At 38.2% G+C, this 20748-nt stretch overlaps 1 protein-coding gene across 1 annotated transcript in view; it reads left to right on the top strand.

Annotated features, from left to right (window-relative positions):
* FRMPD2 (FERM and PDZ domain containing 2) overlaps positions 1-20237 on the top strand; it is a 44367-nt gene extending 24130 nt beyond the window's left edge. The window contains exons 7-25 of the mRNA XM_054382691.1: positions 656-830; positions 1571-1721; positions 1818-1956; positions 2774-2926; positions 5023-5208; positions 6048-6204; positions 8713-8923; positions 9456-9559; positions 10579-10677; positions 11972-12079; positions 12204-12320; positions 12774-13003; positions 13560-13664; positions 14981-15074; positions 15566-15651; positions 15845-15992; positions 17031-17245; positions 18457-18555; positions 19869-20237. Of these exons, the coding sequence (XP_054238666.1) occupies positions 656-830; positions 1571-1721; positions 1818-1956; positions 2774-2926; positions 5023-5208; positions 6048-6204; positions 8713-8923; positions 9456-9559; positions 10579-10677; positions 11972-12079; positions 12204-12320; positions 12774-13003; positions 13560-13664; positions 14981-15074; positions 15566-15651; positions 15845-15992; positions 17031-17245; positions 18457-18555; positions 19869-20237 (2946 nt within the window). The remainder of the gene's footprint in view (positions 1-655; positions 831-1570; positions 1722-1817; positions 1957-2773; positions 2927-5022; positions 5209-6047; positions 6205-8712; positions 8924-9455; positions 9560-10578; positions 10678-11971; positions 12080-12203; positions 12321-12773; positions 13004-13559; positions 13665-14980; positions 15075-15565; positions 15652-15844; positions 15993-17030; positions 17246-18456; positions 18556-19868) is intronic.
* The last annotated feature ends 511 nt before the right edge of the window (positions 20238-20748 follow it).

The raw sequence follows: 20748 nt of genomic DNA on the forward strand, positions 1-20748 counted from the left end.
GTATAAATGTTAAGAATTCAGAACTAACCTAGTGACTCTTTGGTTGGGGATCTTTGTTAAGTTACGCCTGAGTCCCGGTTCAGTATTCTTGCTATGTCCTCCTCCAAACTAAGTTAGGGTTCCTGCAGAGGTATTAAGACTTGAAAGGAGGTAATTTACTTCTCAGAGCTATGTAGGTATTTCTGTTGGGGTGAAAATAGCTTAATTTACCCTTCACAGCTAAGGATGCTCACTTTAGCACAGGACTTTTGAGACGAAGAGCAAACACGAAGTGTGAGTGCTGAGATATTGGACTCCTCTGGTTTGCAGGCACATCCTCTACCTTTCATTAAGATAAGGTGAAAGGCTGACAGTATTCAGCAGTAAAAAGGAGGGCAAAGAAAATTTGGAATTTCTCTCAAATCTAGAGATTTGATGATTGTTGAGTCTGAGCATGCTCAGCTGTTTTGTTGGGATTCCCTGGGTTTTTTTAAACAGTAGAAATATTTTGGGAATTAACTTAGGAGAAAGAAGGCAGAGAACAGCACAGTGCTGTGATCGATTCCATCAGATTATGTGGAGACAGCAGACTAAAGGGCCTCAGCAATAAAACACTGTGGAATTTGCATTGCTTGTACTGGGTACTCATTCTTCATTCTTTGTTACGTGTTCTTAGACTAAAAAAGGGAAATCCTATTTGTCCCAAAGGGATCTCAATGTGATTCTACTCAACGGGCAGTGCCTTGAGGTGCAATGTGATATCAAGTCCAAGGCAAGAGATGTTTTCAACACCGTGGTGGCATATGCAAACTTGGTGGAACATTTCTACTTTGGCTTGGCTTACCTGAAAGGTAATGAGACACAGCTAACAAGAGTAACAGTTCTCTCCACCAGTGCCTCTATAGTCGCTTTATTAACAAATTCCAGTAAGATACTTTAAGATGCTCAGACAAAAGTAATCCAAAGCTTAAACAAAAGTAAGGTATATTGGTTTAAACCATACTGCACTGATTAAAGCATGTCTAATACAGGACATAGCCATGCTGTTACTGGCTGATATTCCCATGCAGAAAAGACCGTGTCCCAGAATAGCATTGGGATAATATTGAGGCACATACCTCCAGCAGAAACGTCAGGAAGCACTGAGAAAGGCTGACTGTCTTTTTTTCCTAGATATAAATCAGAGTAGAGGTTCAGATATTTCATCTACAAGACCACATCTCCCTATCTCATTTCTGATGGCAAGTGTGGTTGAGGCACTAGGAAGAAACATACCTTTTGTAGGGCATAAGGATTACAATGGGTTGCAGAACCTGAACAGTGAGCAGAATGGTAGCCCTATCAATTCTTGAGTGACTCCAGAGATACCACACCAATTCAGCATCTAACAATTGTAATCCTAAATTACACACTAAATGTTATCCTAAATTCTCCATCAAAGAAGCAATAAGTAAAGCCATGACACAGAGAACAAATCTCAATTGATATGCACGATCCATTTTCATTTTTATCGCACTGAATGAAGACAGTAGAACTTTGAGCTACCAAAGACTCTCCAGTTTTATCACAGAACCCAAAATTCTGATTTCAGGTAAAGAATTCTTCTTTTTGGATGAGGACACCAAACTCTACAAAGTGGCCCCAGATGGCTGGAATGACCAACCCAAGAAGAAAAGCTCCATCATTAATTTCACACTCTTTTTAAGAATAAAATTCTTTGTCAACCACTTTAATGTTATCCAGTAAGTGCATGGTTCTGGTGACTTCAAGAAAACCAGTAGTATTTATGGTGGCTGTTCAAGGCTCCTCCTGTGATCCTAAATCTTTTTATGTTCCAGGCATGGCTTGACAAGGCATCAGTTTTACCTGCAGCTTCGTAAAGATATTTTGGAGGAGCGATTATACTGCAATGATGAGACTGCCCTGAAACTCGGCGCTTTGGCTTTACAGGCTGAGCTTGGCAATTACGCTTCTGAGGTGTGGATAAATAATACAATATTTCTCAGAGGTCTCTCAACAGCTTTGGCATCTTTTGTTTGTCACATGGAGTTTAAAAAAGAACTGTGAATAGCACATAATTTCAGCTAGGTCCTTCAGTAATCATATTTCAGATTTAATTTTTTTTACAAAATGTGCCTGAGCAGTAATGAGACAGATGAAATTGGCAGGAAACATGGGAGAATGATGAAAGACTCTTGGTCTTTCATAATTGATAACATAGCCCAGAAACTCCAGAAATCTGCAGAAAATTTCCTACACAGGCACCGCCTGGATGTTCAGAGTGGCTTAAAGGGATTAGAAAACATGGCATTAAAAAAAAAAAAACAAACACAAAAAAAACCCCACCCCAGAATTCACAGCTTTTTTGTGTGTAGGCTTGGATCCTCAAGCTGTAAAGACAGGAAGGGTGTTGATTGTATATCTGAACTACTTAGCCTAGTTTTGAGGTGTACAGAAAATATCCATTTATGGTCTCTACCATATCTTCAGTTATCTAAGTTAGTGTAGGTCTAGTAATTCAACTCTGAGTGGTTTGATCCACCTGGTCAGACCCATTCTAGGTTGTACTGATGTGCAGTACAAGCCCAGAGTAGTTTGTGCTTTGAGCAATTGCCTGAGCACAAGTGCAGGATGTAAGGATGCTGCCTGCTGCCCTCATCTTCTTTTAGGAAATGGCAACCGGGTGACCTCAGTGTACAGGTCACTCTGAAAATGTAAATGCACCAAATAAGAAAAGTCAAGAAAGAAGAATAGGCTTCCTCTCTGTTTTATGATATTTTTTTTTCTCCCAAAGATGCATGGAAAGAGCTATTTTCGGGTTGAAGACTACATTCCAGCAAGCCGAATAGAGAAAATGACCCTGGCATACGTACAGCGAGAGCTTGCTAAATTGCATCGCATGAATCGTTCCCTGTTTGAGGATGAAGCTGAATTAGAATTTTTAAAGGTAACTTGCCATACCCTAAATATTGTTTATTTATTTTAAGATAGAGAGTGCCTCTCTATTTAGCATTATTTATTATTTCCTCCTTTCTTGATACAGCAGATTTGAATTATGGTGATCAAATTTGAACAGGCCACAAAACCCTCATAATTTCATTCTGCTGTGGGTACTGTCACTCTAAACAACTCTCAATGTTAGGTTTTATTTCACTGATACTCTGTAAAGGGCTAATGCACATTTCAGAATATTTTCAACATCCTAAGGGTTGATGCAAATTTTCAGCATGTTACCAACATGTCTGCATTCCAGATAATTATTAAAACACCTACAGGATTTATTAGAGATGATTATAAAACAGAGGAATAAGCACTTTTTTGACTCCTGAAACTACAGCAGCTGTTCAGCCACTTTCTAAACATGTGGTAGTTATTTGTTTATAAGTATCTGTGAGCCCTAAGAGACAGGAAGGAGTTATCTGAAGTATTTTCTCGCATGACTATTGACAATGATGTGAGATTTAACTTTTTCCCCTTTAGTTTCTCCTTCTTCCCCAAATTTATCTGCTTTCCATCAAATGAAAAACATCAGGGATTAGATAGTAGATAAATATCAGTAGCCACTTTTCTGCAGTGTCACATGCTTTTTTTTATAGAATCATTTCAGTTCATTGCTGTTTAATTATATTAGTTCCCCATTTAACACTGTCAGGGGAATTGAAGAAATAGATTGAAGCTTAGCCTTAAAGCCAGTCCCAGCATGCGTGGCAAATCCAATGAAGAAAAGCAGCTTTGTTAGTATCTTTTCCAATGACTAAGTCTGTAGAAGGAGCCAACAGATATACAAAGTGAGAAAGATAGCCCCCATGGCAAGAACATGCAAATTCCAAATATAAAAGAGATTAAAAGTTAAAACTCAGATTCAGCTAGTGATTGTAAATGCCCCAGTTTTCAGGACCTGAATATTTCTGCTCTATCTACTGTCTGAAACACAGATCTTCTTAAAGTGTTTTATTTTGGTCACTGAAAATCTCTATTTATGGTTGAAAAGTCAGCTGGTGATTCCACATTAGCTTCCCAGGGGAAAAAAATGTTTTGGAGTAAACTCACATTGATCACAAAAAAAGAGGATAGAAAACCCTCCTCATATTTCATAGTTCTGTAAAGGGTCTGACTCACATTTTCACATTTTGTGTCTGAGTGCAGGAGGTAGGAAGACAATCAACAATACACAGATCTGTGTTTGTTCCTTAGAGTATCCTCTGCACAGTCAGATGGCAGGGGCAGAAGGTGTCTCCTCAGTCCCTTGAAGTAGGATTATCCTGCTTAACTTTTCACCCAGCAATGAGCACTGTGCAAGAAAGAACTAACACTGAAGATCTGTTACTTTGAAATCTAGCACTGAAGGTAACTCAAAAGTTACCACTATATTTAAGTGAGGTATGTTGAGGTATAATTTAACAAACCCTATAATTTAAGATTCTTGGCAATGGAAATTTGTAAGGTGTGATTTTGAAAGATGAGAGCTCTGAAGGAATGGGCATGTGTTCCTGAGCATGCGGGGGGCTGTGGTGATCCTTTTTGTAGTGAAACAACATCAGAGTAGCCCCAGCTCCAAAGTATTAGTTTAACTAAAATCATCATATTTGTTATACCTTGTGGGTTTGCTCAGGAAAAGAAATACACAGGGGAAAAAAATGGGAAAACCCCAGTTTAACACTAATCAAGCAGCATTAACACTTCATGGATTTCTATTCAGAAGTGCACCTAAGTGCCAGGTACCAGTAATACTAAGTACCTCGATGCCACTGGAATGTTCCAATTATTGTGCAGGAAGCTACATAATGTCCTACCTCTTGAAATCAGGTGTTTGGGAAAGTGCTATTTCAAACATGGAAAATGAATGCATGTAATGGCTCTATGACATACCAAAATAAGGTGATGATTATGTGAGACAGGAGATAGGAAAAAAATCTGGTAAGGCTTTCCAAAGGTTCCTTGACAGAGTGAAAGAACATTCAGTAAAGACACTCAAAACCACTTCCTCTTCCCATGCTTCCTTTTGAATAATGCATGGTAAATGTGGTTTTTTTTCTCTACAAGGTGACTCAGCAACTTCCTGAATATGGAGTGTTATTCTATCGTGTGTCCCAAGAGAAGAAAGGAGCAGGAGAAGACATCATCCTGGGAATCTGTGCCAAAGGCATCATTGTGTATGAGGTCAAAAATCACACGAGGATTGCCAGTTTACGATTCCAATGGCGCGAAACAGAGAGAATTTCAGCTCATGTGAGTTGGAATCAAGTGAAACTCTTCTCCACTCTACTACTTTTCTCCCCTTCTGTCACTTCCATAAATTTATTGCATTCTAATTCAGAGCCAGAATTAGACTCTTTCTGTACAGGCAAGCCTAAAATTAAGGCTGGATTTGGATGTGAATACCAAGATGTTCAGTTCTTAGCAAGTTTTAATTTTGGAATTTTTACCAAGGCTGGCATCAGATTACTATAAACCTAAATAATCTAGTACAAAGACTATGCCAAACCTCTTTATGGAATATTACATATTCATTCCACTCTCATCTTTACTTTCCCTCTCTTTCAAGTTTCCTAACATGAGATCACCATGTCTCCTTCTTTTGAGATTTCATTATTCCCATCCTCATCTCTTAAGTATATTAATGTCTGTTAAAAAATGAGTATTGGTGACAAGATTGTGACCCCTTCCAAAGGGCATTCTGCCATCACAGTTATACATTATACAGTGTGTAGGTGTCAACCTGCATTACATATTTCTCAGCTTGTTTGCTCTCCCAGCATGCCCCTTCTGCCTATTGAAAATATTTTCATTTTTACATTAAATTAATGATATCAACATCTGTGGGCCATATTTTGCTACTTCTATAAACCTGTTTTCCATGTAGGCAGTCTCCAAAGGCTCTTGACTTTCAGCATGCAGGCAGCACACTAACAACTGCTGAATTTAAATAGGCATTTACTGCACCCAAAAGGCATACAGCCTTGCTTAAGTACAACTGGACAAACCAACAAGATTATAAAAATTAACTTTAAGCGACTCAGTGCAATGACTGATATATGAAACAAGTTGCATTTTTTTTTCCCCTTTAGAGAAAAAAATTCATTATTGAAAGCAGCTTCAGTGGCAAGAAACACACCTTCATTACCGATACAGCAAAAACATGTAAATATCTACTGAACCTCTGCTCTGCCCAGCACAAATTCAATGCCCAGTCAAATTCTAGGCAACTTCGGCAAACTTCATCAGGTGAGGTATAAACACACTTTTGATATTCAAGCCATAGGACAAGGTTACATTTTAGGAAAGATGAATTCAGTGAAGCTGAGAATCAGAACCTGCCACATGAGTTTCTCACTTGCAGATCAGAAAATAATGTATCCTACTTCACTGAAAGTTATTAGTATGTAAATCTAATTTAGCATGTGCATGCAGAGGGTGGAGAGGGATTCTCTTGTGATAATAACTATGTAGCTAAACTCAGATTAAGAAAAAAAAAAAGTGTAATTACACTTCTCTTTATGAAACCTGCTGAGAATTCTGAAGAGACATATCAGACTTATACCAGATGTAACCTAAGAAATGTTCCACAAAAAAATAAATATAGTAATGCTCATATATGCTGGAGCTTAATTTAGTTAACTGATTATCTTTGAATAAGACAAAGGTTCAACTCTGCAGTTCAGTTCCAGGGCAAAATACTAAACCAATCACAGTCACATGCACAGAAATATGTAGCTGCTATCTGCTCTTAGATTTTGCCATGTCTGTGAAAGATACAACTAATACTTCCTTAAACTTCAGATTTTCTGTAGTTTCTAAGACAAGGTACTGCTCTGCCTACGGCACTTCTCACCCACAACTCTCAGCATGCTTCATAAAGATAGTTGAGTATCATTATAGGGAAACTGAAACACATAAGAAATAATAGCCTAAATTGACAGCTATCATCACTCTTGACTTCAATGGAGCAACATAAGATTTCACTGTCTCATCCATTGCCTTGAACAGAATCATAATAATTTAAAACTGCTGAGTATTTGACCCAGTAAGTCAGGAGAACCAACTGTCATGCCTTATCTGCAGAGATGCTCCTTTCTCTAGTAAAATTGTAAAAGTTTTTGCAATGAATTATATGATAGGGTGTAACAGGATGATCCATATATTGCTTATTTCCCACTAAAATTATTTAATGAAAAGTAAAGTTCCACTTTCACAAATCTGTTACCACAGAAGAAGGTGAAGAGATGACCTGTAGCTTCAAGGCACCTTTTGTGCTTGGGCTCCTTTAGCTTCAAACATAACTTAGTAATTTGTAGTATACAAATGAGTGCTAATAGTGTATCTTAAAATTTTCTGTGTCGCTTTTGCTTCTGGTAATGTAACTCAGTAAGATTACTACATTCCATATATAAGGAATAAAATGGTTGAGAGTGAGGAAAATTATAACCCACATCCTGATTACAAGCACTCCAGGTCATGGAAACAAACCAGACTTAAACAAATGGTGTGACTGCAGATTCTGAGGCTTGGCATGTGCTTGCTCTGCAGAAAATAAGACTTTGTGAATTCAGTGACAGACAGTAGCCCAAAACGTGGCCTCTGCCACCACAGTGAGGCTGTAGGAGATTATAAAGCTCTTTCTGCATGAAGGAAACTCTTGCTTCTGCTGCACTGTTCAGATGTGTAAGTCATCATCTCTTCAAAATTTGCTAGCAATCCCCTACTTTGAGATCCCCATGGCAACACTCAGGCTGCACTAATACTGTGCACAGTTAAGCCTTCTTATACTTTCACAAATGCTGCTGATCAAAGTCACTGTGGAAAGAGGAAGCCTTGGTTTCATGCTGCAGAGTACTGTTCTAAAAAATTGTATTCAGGGTAATATTTGTAAAAAAAAAACAAACACACAAGAGGTCAGCTGTCACATACAAGCAGACTTAAAGTCTATATTTGTGCTAGACTGTACCGAGTAGGTTTCTTGGTTTGCTTTCCAATGCATCTCCAATTGCCAGCTGTCTCTCTCCTTCAAATTCCCTCTCCAGCCCACCAGTTGAGAGCCTAAATACATTAACAATGCCTCCTCCAGCACTATCTTGTTTCAGGGAAATAAAATTTTTTGAGAGGATAGATTCATGTATAGCAAAGCCCAAATGTCATTGAGCAAGTAGTAGATTTCACGCAGAGGTGGAAAATTAGATAGCAAGCATTGTCACCAAGATGGTCTACAGTTAAGCTTAACTTGTGCAAATCAGTCAGAGCAAATAGTTCCTTAGTCCCCCTCTGAACTTAAAGAGTGCATGTATTAATAGAGCTCAAGTCTCCTCAGATGTATTTACATCAGAGCAGTGGGCCAATATGTGAAGAATGGGAAACCAACAATCTAGCTAATTCAGTCTCCAACAGACAAGTATTTCTTATACATGGAATGTTTACTAAATTACTTTACAGAGATATTCAGGTTGAAATTATACAGGTTGTACATTTAATTTGTTTTTGTGTAAGGTGGTTTTGCAGTACAATTCATAGAACTCACTCAAATCTAAATACAGCATATACTTTCTATGAATGAAATGGATTGGAAACCTTTACCACTCAAGGTCATCAAGGATACTGGAACAAATATATCCATGGTGTCTATCTTTTTTTGCTGGCATGTTCAAAAGGTTAGACAGAAGGAACCTTTGAACTTAAAATGACAGGATAATATCAGTGGATTTATCTTTCCTTCCTCTCCCTCTCTCCTTTCTTATTCAGAGGAAAGTAAATTTGTGGAAATAGACAAATCAAATTCTGCATATGCAGCTCAGCGTGAACACCTTGCCCTGATTCAGAGACTGTCTCGTTCAGAGAATGTGCTCTATGGAGCAAACCTGGAAAGCCTTTCTGCTGGGTTAATGAGCAAATCTTGTGATAACCTCAGTGTGGAAACCAACAACAGGACTAGAGACAAAAGCATTCTTGGCAGGTAAGTTTGCTTTTTCCTCTAAACATGTAAGAATACTCTCTTTTCATTAGCATTTATTTATTAGCATGGGTACATTTAACAGTGTAGGTGGTTACTGTAACTGCACATAGTCTCAAGGCCTTTAGTGAATTCTAGTGCCTTTTAGAATAGTAGGAGTTCGAATAAAGCCAGGAAGAATATGAATTGCCAGGAAATTTTTCAGACATGATTTTGCCTAAATGGACAGCAGGGAAAAATGAATCATGCTGACATTTTACTGTGTTTTCCTGCTACCTGCACTGAGCTCAGAAAAAAACCACGAGGGGAAATCATTTGTGAGTGGTCTAATGGTAGCTGTTATTAGGAAGTGAATGCTGGCAAGGGGGAAATACTTCTCCACTACAATGAAATACAGCCCAGAAATCAGAATACTTGTTGGAAGGCTATAAATGTGTGCACCCCAACTCAGTCTGATAAACTAATGACAAAGAAGAGTGCTAAATACCATTGTTAATTTATTACTGTAACACTGTCTTCATTTCCTGTTGTTCAGATCCACGTCAGGGCTATCCCAGTCAGAAATGCACATCAATTTGAAAGGAAAGCAAAGGAGTTATGACTACCTCTCTATCCATTCAACTCAGAACACAATCAGTGGTGAGTACATTAATCATAAAGAGAGATAGTACTCTTCCATATTTATTGTTTCAATACCAGGAGACCAAAATACATTCTACTTACACATTAAAGAATATCCTTTTGCACTTCTAGTCCTGAGAATCAACCCAGAGTTTAGCAAGGCAAGCTGTTTTTCTTCCATTTCATTCCTGCTTTTCATCATAATGAGTGGTAAGGGACTTAATGATAAAATTATTCTATCAGTGGTGCTTAATGCTCTTCAGAGACACAGCTCAGTACATACAGGACTCTCCTGTGGGCTAATATCCCTATGTTCGGAAGTCATCATTTGGTTTTCAATTTAGATTTACAGCTCAATAAATGCATGGGACAACAGACTCCAGGTTCTTCCTTTGTTCTTGAATTTGCATGGCACTAACTGGAATAAGAATTGAATGCCTAATGTTTTGATAAAAGCCATATTGCATGCACACAGTAAGCAGATCTATGGAATGTGAAGCTACGATTATTTGGCTAGTCTATTTTAAAATTAGAACTGTGCTTTAAGTACACTGTGGCAACTGCACAATGCTAAGTAGTGTTAACACTACAAAAATCACTACTGCAGTCAGTGCCAACTGGATTGCACCTACTGAGCCAAAAGAGCTCACGGGGACAAAGGCTTGAGTTTCCACAGGAACCCATAGGAGATTTTGTGTCCAAATCACCCTTATGTTCAGTGGGTGCAATATGCCCCATGACCCTTTAGATATCCTAATCTTAATTAGAAAAGGTTGCAGATAAATGTGTAGTCTCTCAGAAAGGAACATAATAGGAAGACCTCACATATATAGTGTACAGATTTTTTTCTGAAGACTGCAAATTTCCAAACATGCTTGAGCTTCCTTCCTGAATTACATTGATTGAGAAGTAATGGTCATGTTGAAAACAGGAACGAAATATATTTTTCATTCTTTTAGCCCCACTTTTGCAAACTATATGAATCTACTGTCTCCTGGCATTAATTTGCATTTATTCTAGCAGCTTTGTTTCTGCAGCACCTGGATCACCAGCCAATCAGAAGGAAGTTTTGCTAAGTGGTCTAGAAAGAGAAATAATTTGTGTCAGCCTAAAGCGTGACTCTAAGAATGGATTTGGTAAGTAAGGAACATGAATGTTATGTGTTTTACTGGGACTATCAGATCCTAGTGCTAACTTGCAGATTCAGGCTGGGCAAGACTGTGTCCTTTTTCACATCATTTGTTCTTCTCATATAAGACCACCAATCTTTATGAAGACCTTAGAATTTCTGAGACTGAAAAGGCCTAAATACATAAATCAAGACCATAGTTCTTTCTGAGTATTAACTCAGACCACAGAGGTCAAGGAGACCAAGTACTAAGAGTAGAATTAATAGGGGAACAAGGGTCTAGTTTTGTATCTGAAACAAATGCACAGTTATTTTATTTATTTTAGACCTTACCCAGGGAAAGATGAAGTTCTGCAAACCATTTGGGTACTGCCTGTAAAGGTGTGAAAAATCCATACACAAGCTTAATGTGACTGTTTTCCAACTTCTGGATTCTTATCTGGATAACTGTTATAGAATCAAAGAATTATAGAATGGTAGTGTTTGGAAGAGACCTTTGGAGACCATCCAGTCCAACCCCTGCCAAAACAGGACTACTCGGGGCAGGTCACATAGGAACGCATCCAGACGAGTCTTGAAAGTCTCCAGAGAAGAAGACTCCACAACCTCTCTGAGCAGCCTATTTCACTACTCTGTCACTCTTACAGTAAATAATGTGCTATCACAGTGTACCCTGTTCTTCTGGATGAGTTCAGAGGACCATCAGGTTTCACAGTTGACCATTAATAGAATTAAACATCAAGTTTCTAAATGGTGCAGGCCTGTGTGGATTATGTTTGTCCCAAAATGAGCTATTGAGAAGATATATTCTGCAATACTCAGAGGCAGAATATTCGGAGCTAGGAGAGTGAAATTGAACTACTTGAAAACAGACCTTATTTTCTTAGGTATCTCTTACATATCCATTAGAAGTTGACTTGGCCTGCCTCAGGGACACTAGACTACACTATGTAGAACAACATTCAAATTTATCTAATGAGCTTTTATATAATTTTCCTCCTGCAGGTGTAAAACATTAAGGTGCATATAGTTCACAACTCTCGTAAGAAAGTAGTTGAAATCTTTAAAAGTCGCATACCACAAAAGAACTCTCATCAAGCAATTATGTTTAAATAGTCATCAAAGTCATCAGCACACTTTAATTATGAAGTCAGTTTAAAGCTCTCATGAATCAAGACCTGGATGCTTCCCATTCTCCAGATCATGTCTAAAACTTATGCCATTGTAGTAAGAGCTTTTTGTGTTACTATTTTCTAATACTGGCAACATCTCTGCATTCTCATGCTATCTCATTTTTGCAGGATTTGTAATTATTGGAGGAGAAAATGTAGGAAAATTAGACCTCGGTATCTTTATCGCTTCAATTATCCCTGGGGGACCTGCAGACAGAGCTGGGAATATCAAACCAGGTCATTGTCTTTACTTTTTAATTAGAATCAAAGTACTTCCATGGTTTAAATTTGAGTACTCTGGATTTAGTTGCTTATTTAGATGTGCTTTATCTTGCTTTTCTCCTTTTATTTTTTTGTTAAGGAGGACGACTCATCTCTGTGAATAATATTAGTCTTGAGGGGGTTTCATTTAATACTGCAGTTAAAATCATCCAGAATTCTCCTGATGAAGTGGAACTCATCATCTCTCAACCCAAAGGTAAAAAAGGCAAACAACTCTGCTGGATATGGAGTGCCAATATCTAACTGAGGGCACTGGTATTGATTAGGCACTGGGATGCAGTAGTACTTTCTTGGTACTCAGTGCTAGTTATAATAAACAGACCAGCAGTGAAAATGGTCAACTTGTAGAGGGTTTGATGTCTGTCCTAGACAGTGAGGAAAATACCTCTTATGGGCTGCAGTGCTGAATGCCAAAGGAATGTTGGCATTTCTTTCTCTGACAGAGAGCAGTCATGAAGCGAACACATTTCTCCACACTTAGCAGCACTCCATTTTACAGTGACTGACTCATCATTTTATAGATCTGATTTCACAACCAGTTGATGTAGGAAGCTATCTGGTCCTCCTGTGGGGAGGTATAATAGAATTCACCTTCAGGTTTATTCACTGTTTATGTTCAGCAATGTTTTATTTTTGTATGGCCTTACAGACATGTATGAAGAAGGAGTAAATGAAGAAAAGAATCTATCAAGAGGAAACAGCACTAGTGGATCTGAGATCTCCTGTGCAGACAGTGGGAGAAACCAGATTCAGGATTGTCATACAGCTCTCCCCAAAGAACAGAACATAGATGAACTCGAGAAGGCTCTTTCCTGGAGTTTAACACCAAAACTGGGTCCTCAGATTACAGTTCCTTCAGCTGATAGACTGGATGTGGAGGTAACTGAGATTTTGATGCTTCTCAGTAATACAACACCCAGTGTGTGTCTTAACAAGATGCCAGATATATTAAGAATGGGAAGTAAACAGGATTTTTTTTTTTTTTAATGAGGAAAGGAGGGAGAAAACCTAGGAATATGTTACTTGTTAAATTACACTGGAAATGTCAAAATGCTTGATGTTTAGAATATCTGAAAAGAATCAGGAAAAAGACGTTCTCCCCTTTCCAACAGAGGGACAAAATTTTATTTTCTTACAATCTTTTAAGGTTTAAACCAGACAAAAGAGCAGTACTTTGTGCCTAATTTCCTACTAGGGGACAGCTTCCCAATCTATACTCATCTTATGCATATTTTGACACATTTTGAGTAAAATTAGTGTAAACTCGAAATAATATCTGGAGTAAAAACTGGTACCACTCCAGTGACAGCAGGATCAAGCTGTTTAGAGTTTCTTATGGAAATTCATCTCCTTTTTGATTACTTTTCCTGCTTTCTTTCTTTTTTTTTTTAATTGAGATGCTGTAGTCTCATTAGTGTTTATGTTTTTGAGACAGGAAGCTGATTCTTCCAATTTACGATCTCCCTCTGAAACCAGCTCAAAGGAAATCTATACTGTGGAGCTTGTTAAAGAAGATGGGACCTTTGGAATCAGCGTGACTGCAAGTGTTGCTGTTAATCTTTCAGCATATCTGTCAAATTGTAACATGATCAAGAAACACTAGAGAAGTGTATTTATGTGGAACAAACGGAGGATAGGCTGAGAATAAAAATAGTTATCATGGCACATTTCTAACCTAAGTGATTGATTGATTGGCAGAGAAACCATAAAGTACTGGCTGTGCTCCTTCTCCAGTTCTTGCCTGCAGAATCAGTGAAAGAAGTGCTTCAGCATGAAGCACAAGGCAGTACAAGATATTTTCACCCTTACTCAATTTGAGAACAAGACCCATCACTCAAAGTGGAGTTTGGACATGGAGAGATATAGCCAGAGCCTATAGAAAATGCAGTGATGCAAAGAATTCTCTAAGTCATGACTGGTTTTGCTGCTCCCTGGAGCTCCTGGAAATCAAATGCTGTCTTTGTACAAGCAGATCACACAGGACCATGGCATGGGCTCAAGCAGCAGCCCACAGGTGCTGCTTAGTTGCTGACTGTCCTTGATATGTTTTGGCCTGTGCCTCAACAAGCAGTGTAACAGAAGCCATCAAGGGCTAAAAACTTAGCTGTGTGGACAGAAGATATTCCATGCTTTTTATTCTGACAGACAGAGAAAGGGCCCTAGTAAATTTTATTTCCTAAAATAAGGAAATACAGTTCTCTGTATTCAGAGGGCCAGAGAAGGCAGCAGTGAAAACTGTCTGCCACATTTGAATAATAATTCCTTGTCCAGGCTATCAAAGTTGAATTTATCTCTCCAGGCTTAGATGTCTTTACACTCCTTGCTGAAATGGAGTGGGAAACAACAGCTGTTTCATTGCCTGCAGAAGAAATTGAGGGCTGCTTTTTCATCTGAATTGGGCCAGGGGAAGTAGGTGGACAGAACATGATTCTTATGTTAGGCTGGAATTTCTCTGAACTATACTCTCTGAAGTATCTGTGCAAGTTCCGGACCATGCTTTATATGCTATCTGAAAGGTTAATAATTGCATAGTTTGGAAGCTAGAGATTGAAAGATGCAACCCCATCTTTATGTTAGCATACTGAAAAATTTATGAATTTTTAGTTTACTAAGTGTTTTTACATAGCAATCTACAAATTTTCCTGAGAAAATAAAACAAGATTACTGCCTAGGGACTAGGCAGTAAATAGGACTTTAGAGTAACATCCATATCCATATACATTCTTTTTTCCTATATTTAAGAAAATGTAATTCCTGAAGCAGTTGCCTTGCAGTGTATGTGTAAATTACTTGGGTTTTTATCACAAGAAGAACCTGTGAAGATTCCACTGTAATTTGTGGTCATATGTTTTGCAGGGGGGAATTAACACTAGTGTGCGTCACGGTGGGATATACGTGAAGTCAATTATTCCTAGGGGACCAGCAGATAAGGATGGACAAATAAAGATAGGTAATGTATCTGACAATAAAACTCTGACAAACAGAACTCTATGTTAGTGTGGAATGCTTGCCACAGCAACAACGAAATACATTTGGGATTGAAGGTCATAGAAATGTTAAACGTAATATGAAGTCCATCATTCCTCATCCTGTCCTTGTATTCCATTGTAGATATCCCACTGAAAAACCAGGAGCCTCATACCAATATTGAACAGTTACTCTCTGTAGCTGCACCTCAGGCTATAAACTCTGCCACCTACTTTCAATGTTGCTATGATAACCAGACACTATCATTGCATTTACTTACAAAATACCCTGGTATGTTTTAAGTGCTATAGAATGTTGTACAACAAGCAGTATTGTTTTAATACAAAGCAGCATAATTTGACACATATAATCGTGAAGATCTATTGCAATGTGGGTAGCCTCAAGGTTTACACCCACAATTTGAACATCAAAGCAACTTGATCCTTTTTTTTTCTTCTTCTTCATTTGTCTCAGGTGATCGTCTGCTGGAAGTAGATGGCATCAGCCTCTGTGGTATCACCCACAAACAGGCTGTGGAACACCTTAAGAAATCTGGGCAGGTTTGTACAAACAGTAGAGCTCAGTAAGTTATCCACTGGAATCAACTGCATTCAGTATGAAACATAGTAGCAAAGCTGAGCTAAAAACCCTTCCTCCTCACCCCACCCAACTGCCTTCTACTAAAAAGAAAAGTAGAAGGACTTAAGGGTCACTATGTACTACATAACTGTAGCCTGTTCATCATTGCTTTAGATTGCCAAGCTGGTTCTAGAAAGGGGAAGCTACCAATTGGCAGAGCCACGCCTGACTGCTAACGACAGAAAAGAGGACCAAAGTACAACTGTTTCTGCAGCAACGTCCTTCACAGATGGTACCAAAGACTACTGCTTTTTGACAGACGGTGAGTGACAAAAAAGGAACTCCAGCTGACTTCTTGCTATGTGCAAGTAAGGAAGGAATGAAAATAATTCTATGACATTTCTGTGGGTTAGAAGGAAAACAACATCCTGAATAATAAAAAAAAAAGTTCAATATTAATGAAATTATCAAACATAAGTTCTAAACAAAATATTTCTGATGTATGTAGAGTTACAGTTCCTAGATATAGATGACTTTATCCTAGGCATTCATATATGCCTTTGTGAAATGTGACTGGCAGGGAATATAGAGTTTCTGTACTCTATAGCACCCTCAGGCAGGAGGCAGCAATGTCAAGGCGGCCAGTCTGTTACCCAAAAAGAGCACCACCAACACAGCTGCTAATGCAATGTCAGTAACAAAGCTAGAGTGGATTGCTGCCCCAGGGCAAGGACTGCAGAGTGCCATCACTTCATTTCTTAAAAACAGAAGATTCAAAGATCAATTTCCCTGTATTTAGCCAATAAATATATGCTATATCTTTTACTGTAAGACTGTCTTATAAACATTAAATTTGAAACATACATTCCCATGAGAGTTACTACTCTGCATTGTCCCTAGATGCAAGAATGGTATTTGAGAAAGGGCTGGTCTCTTATTCTTGTTAGGACAGAGCAGTAGCTCTAATTCTAGCATCTGTTGGTTAGTGCAGGACTTTAACATCAGTTAGCTACAGAATAGTAAGATCCACCCATCACTTACATAAGAATGTTTGAAAAGGATAGCATTCAAACCTTATAGTGCTGGTACCAAAGGCTGCTTTCTTTATGGTCTTGTACCAGATGGCATAAAGTCCAGGAATATATGGTAAAATAGAATCCAGCTCTGCTCATTCTACCTGTGTAATTTCAAGGGCTCACCTAAGTTAAAAGAATACCAAACCCTTTTTGCTGTTAGTATCAGTAGCTCTATCCTTGCAGCACACAGAGAAAAGGTTTAATGAGGGTATAATTTACATCAGCTCCTTAGGGGCTACATATGCCATGACTCCCATTCTTTTTCCAATCTATGCTTTGAACAGATAATATATTTGAAGTCAAACTGACAAAGAATTCTGGAGGCCTCGGCTTTAGTGTTCTGCAGATGGAAGAAGATGCTTGTGAACACCTTGGAGGACCTATTATCAGGATCAAAAGACTGTTTCCAGGGCAGCCAGCTGAAGAGAATGGTGAAATTGAAGTTGGTGACATTATTTTAGCTGTGAATGGGAAACCTACTCAAGGACTTTTTTATCAGGTACCGGGCAGTACTATCACTGGGACTCCAAATGGGTAACATGCTAATAAAGACAATGGGATGAACCAGTATTTAAATTTAATTATGACCAAAAGGTGCCTTCTCCAGAACTCTTGCGGAGAATTTCCCTCCTAATAGAATACTTACAGAGAATTTCTTCTGCTGTTCAATGTATAACTTTCTAAGACTGATGGAGAAATTATATTGTAAGAAGCACAGCAGTTGCTAATTAGTTGGAATCTTTGTTTATGTTATGCATAATGGGAACATTTTTTTCCTGTAGTCATTTATGCTTAGTAATATCATCCTAAATACCATGCTGCACATTCAAATTTCCATCAGGTGAGGTAGATGCAGTGTAACATTTTTACCTGGAATTCCATACTCTTATGAAGAAATTAAATGGTACCATAAGCTTTTCACCTTATGAAAAATCTGTGAGTTTTGTGTACGAATATGCACTGAATAGATAAGATTGGTAATGAGTAAAAAATAATGAAATCATGCACTTTTCCCACTTACAGGGTCATTCACATCATTAAATAGCTAGGTCAAAAGACAAGATATTGTAAGTCCTAGACACCTGCGGGGTGGGATGGGGGCTGCAGTTGTACTTTTTATATTGTGGAGTCTGCCCTTTTCCAGCACTATCTTGCTCTCTGATGTACAGCCTTTTTACTCAGGTTGTGGAGATGGGAAGGTACAATGTTTTGCCCTACAGCATTTTTTTTCCTGCTCTAGATTAAGCATTTCATCTCCCACTATAGGTAAAACCTGAATGCCACTGAACAGATATTATGTCAACAAGGGTCTTTGAGAGTCTCCCTTTGGTTATGTCAATATAGCAGCCTGTGGAGCTATGTTAATACAATTGACTGAAGATGTGTCCCAGCCACATGCAACTTCAAAGAATTTGTCTGAAAGTCTTGTTTTCTTCAAGAAAAGAAAAAGAATTAATAGAAACCTATGGGTCTTTCAGTGGAACAGAAGTTTGTAAACAGAACTGACTTTGCTTTAACAGAAAAATTCACATAAAAACTATGGTCCACTTCCATGACAATCATACAGTAGCCCCCATACATTGCTGAGAGGCACAAATAGTAGAAATCTGGCATTCACACAAGAAAAATTTTCTCCATCTCATTTGGTAAAATGACATGTACTGTAGAGTGTGTTCCATAAGAAATATAACATTCCTTCTTCCTGCTTAGGATGTCCTGCACTTGTTGAGAGGAGCTCCTCCGGAAGTCACACTACTACTTTGCAGACCACCGAAAGGTGTTCTTCCAGAAATAGAACAAAGTGCCCTGGTAAGGCAAAGCTTCAATCAGTAAACTTGCTTCTGTAAACCTGGAAAAAAACTTCTACTTCCCCTTTTGTCCAAGGCCCTCTTTCCAATTCTTTCCCTTCCCAGCTTTAACTCAATTCTTAAGAGTTTAACTGATAATTGTTTGACAATTAAAATAATAGAAATCTTACAGATGTTGGACTGGGATAAATGTGTTTTACAGCTTTTGAAGTGTAGTACTGTCATTGTATTGAAAAAGCATATGCCCAAGCAGATCTTCTACTAATGTTTATAAAAATGCTCTACTAGATCCTCAGCTAGAAATGGCAGATAATTTTGACTGCAGCTATTATAACTGATGTGCTCAAGGTAGCTATATTACTCCCAAAAGCAGAGACAAATAAAGGCTTTTTCTTATCCAGGCTACCTCTTAATATAAATACAAAAATAAATAATGGTTTAAATGGTTACATTAAATAATGGTTTCAACTGGCTGTTCAGTTGGTTTCAACTGGCTTCTTACTGATAGCTAGCAGAATCTTCAGGGGAAAAAAACAAAAACAAACAAACAAAAAAAAACCCCAGACCCAACAACAACAAAAACCACCATTCTCCTCAAAAAACAAACAACAACCAAAGCCAACCAAACATAACAACACAAAAACCCCTACAACAAACAAACAAAAATAAAACCCCCACAAACAAACCAACAAAACCAAACAACCCCAAAACAGCCAAACAGTATAGACTGCAGAGATTGAAAGAGTGCCTTTGGCATTATTCCTGCTTCTTTAACACAACTCATGGACACATAGACAAGTACCCTTTTAATGAAACTGCACTTGCATTACTCTTGCTCTATGCAGAATCGCCCCCCACTCCCCTACCCACCCCAGTTCACGTTCCACCAGGATTTATAAGAGCTGTCAGTGAACAGAAATGACTGTCAAGACCATCTCCAGATAACAAACTGACTCCTGTTGCTCTCATGCAATGTGCTCTTTGCTGAGTTTTATGGTCTGTTGCACAGGATTCAAATCTGGAAGCCAATTCTACACAATGAATAAAATAGAGACACAAATCTGTGGCATGATATGAAAAAGAATTTATTGGGAAAACTGAACTTGTGTAGCAGTTCCCTAGCTGGAACTCCTGAAGACTGTGGAAGATAAGCACAAAGGCAAAACAATTATTTAGCGTGAGAATAAATCTCTCTATTTTTCCTTCCCTCCATTCCAGCTACTGTTTGATATTTTCATCTTCAGATTAATTTGTTCTTATAGAAGATGGAAGATAAAAAAAGGAGTTACACTAACTTCTCTGTTATTTTGATAGACTCCAGCACCATCTCCAATTAAGGAGTTTGTGGCAGAAATGCCAGGCAGTACAGAGGCAGGAAATAGTATAGATCAGTCTACCAGTGATGGAGGTAGCACCTCGCCAGACCTTGAAGACTGTCTGGATTCTCCAGTGGCAGCAGATTTCAGTGAGCCTCCTGAAGAGGACAGCTTCACTTATGAAGAACAGGAAGCTGAGTTTCAAGAGAAAATCAAACAGAAGCTTATGACACCCAGGGAAGGTTTCTATAAGCATCTTTGGAAGTTTCATCAAGAAGCTGCCAGTTCTGAAGTCTCCCACTCCCTAGAGGAAGAAATGAAGCAGAACTGCTACTCACCATGTGAATTTGGATGGGCCAAAAGGTAGGGAACACTGAAACTCTGCAACTTTTCCTTCCTCTCTTAGAGTTTTGAAAGTGACTTGCTTATGTTTAAGCACAGTGTTATCTGCTTCTAATCACTGCTGATTACTGAAGATTTTGTCTTACCATCTCATTCTGTCTATCCTGATCTGCTATTTCTGTTTAGGCTTGTCTTCTTATAATTTTGTATAAGCCTGCATTTCAAGACAGTTGTTTGAACACTACCCTACTGTAGTAGTTTATGCTGTGTTCAGCTGAACTGGCTGCAGTTTGAAATCAGTGGAGAGACTCTTGTTGACTTAAAGGAAAAAAATCTTATTTATTATATGATCTTTTAATTTCTGTTTTCTCAGAGTTAAATAGGCACAAATTTTTTTTCTTATTGTAGGACCTTTTGCTTATTTTTTTTTTCAGAGAAAATGTAAAAAATAGTAAATAAAACCAACTCAGAAGTGTGATCAAGGAGATTAATTTAAAAAAAAAAAAAGTTATTTTTCTGGTCTTCAGAAGGCAATA

This window comes from Indicator indicator, chromosome 7 (genome assembly GCF_027791375.1).
Source record: "Indicator indicator isolate 239-I01 chromosome 7, UM_Iind_1.1, whole genome shotgun sequence".
Taxonomy (NCBI): Eukaryota; Metazoa; Chordata; class Aves; order Piciformes; family Indicatoridae; genus Indicator; species Indicator indicator.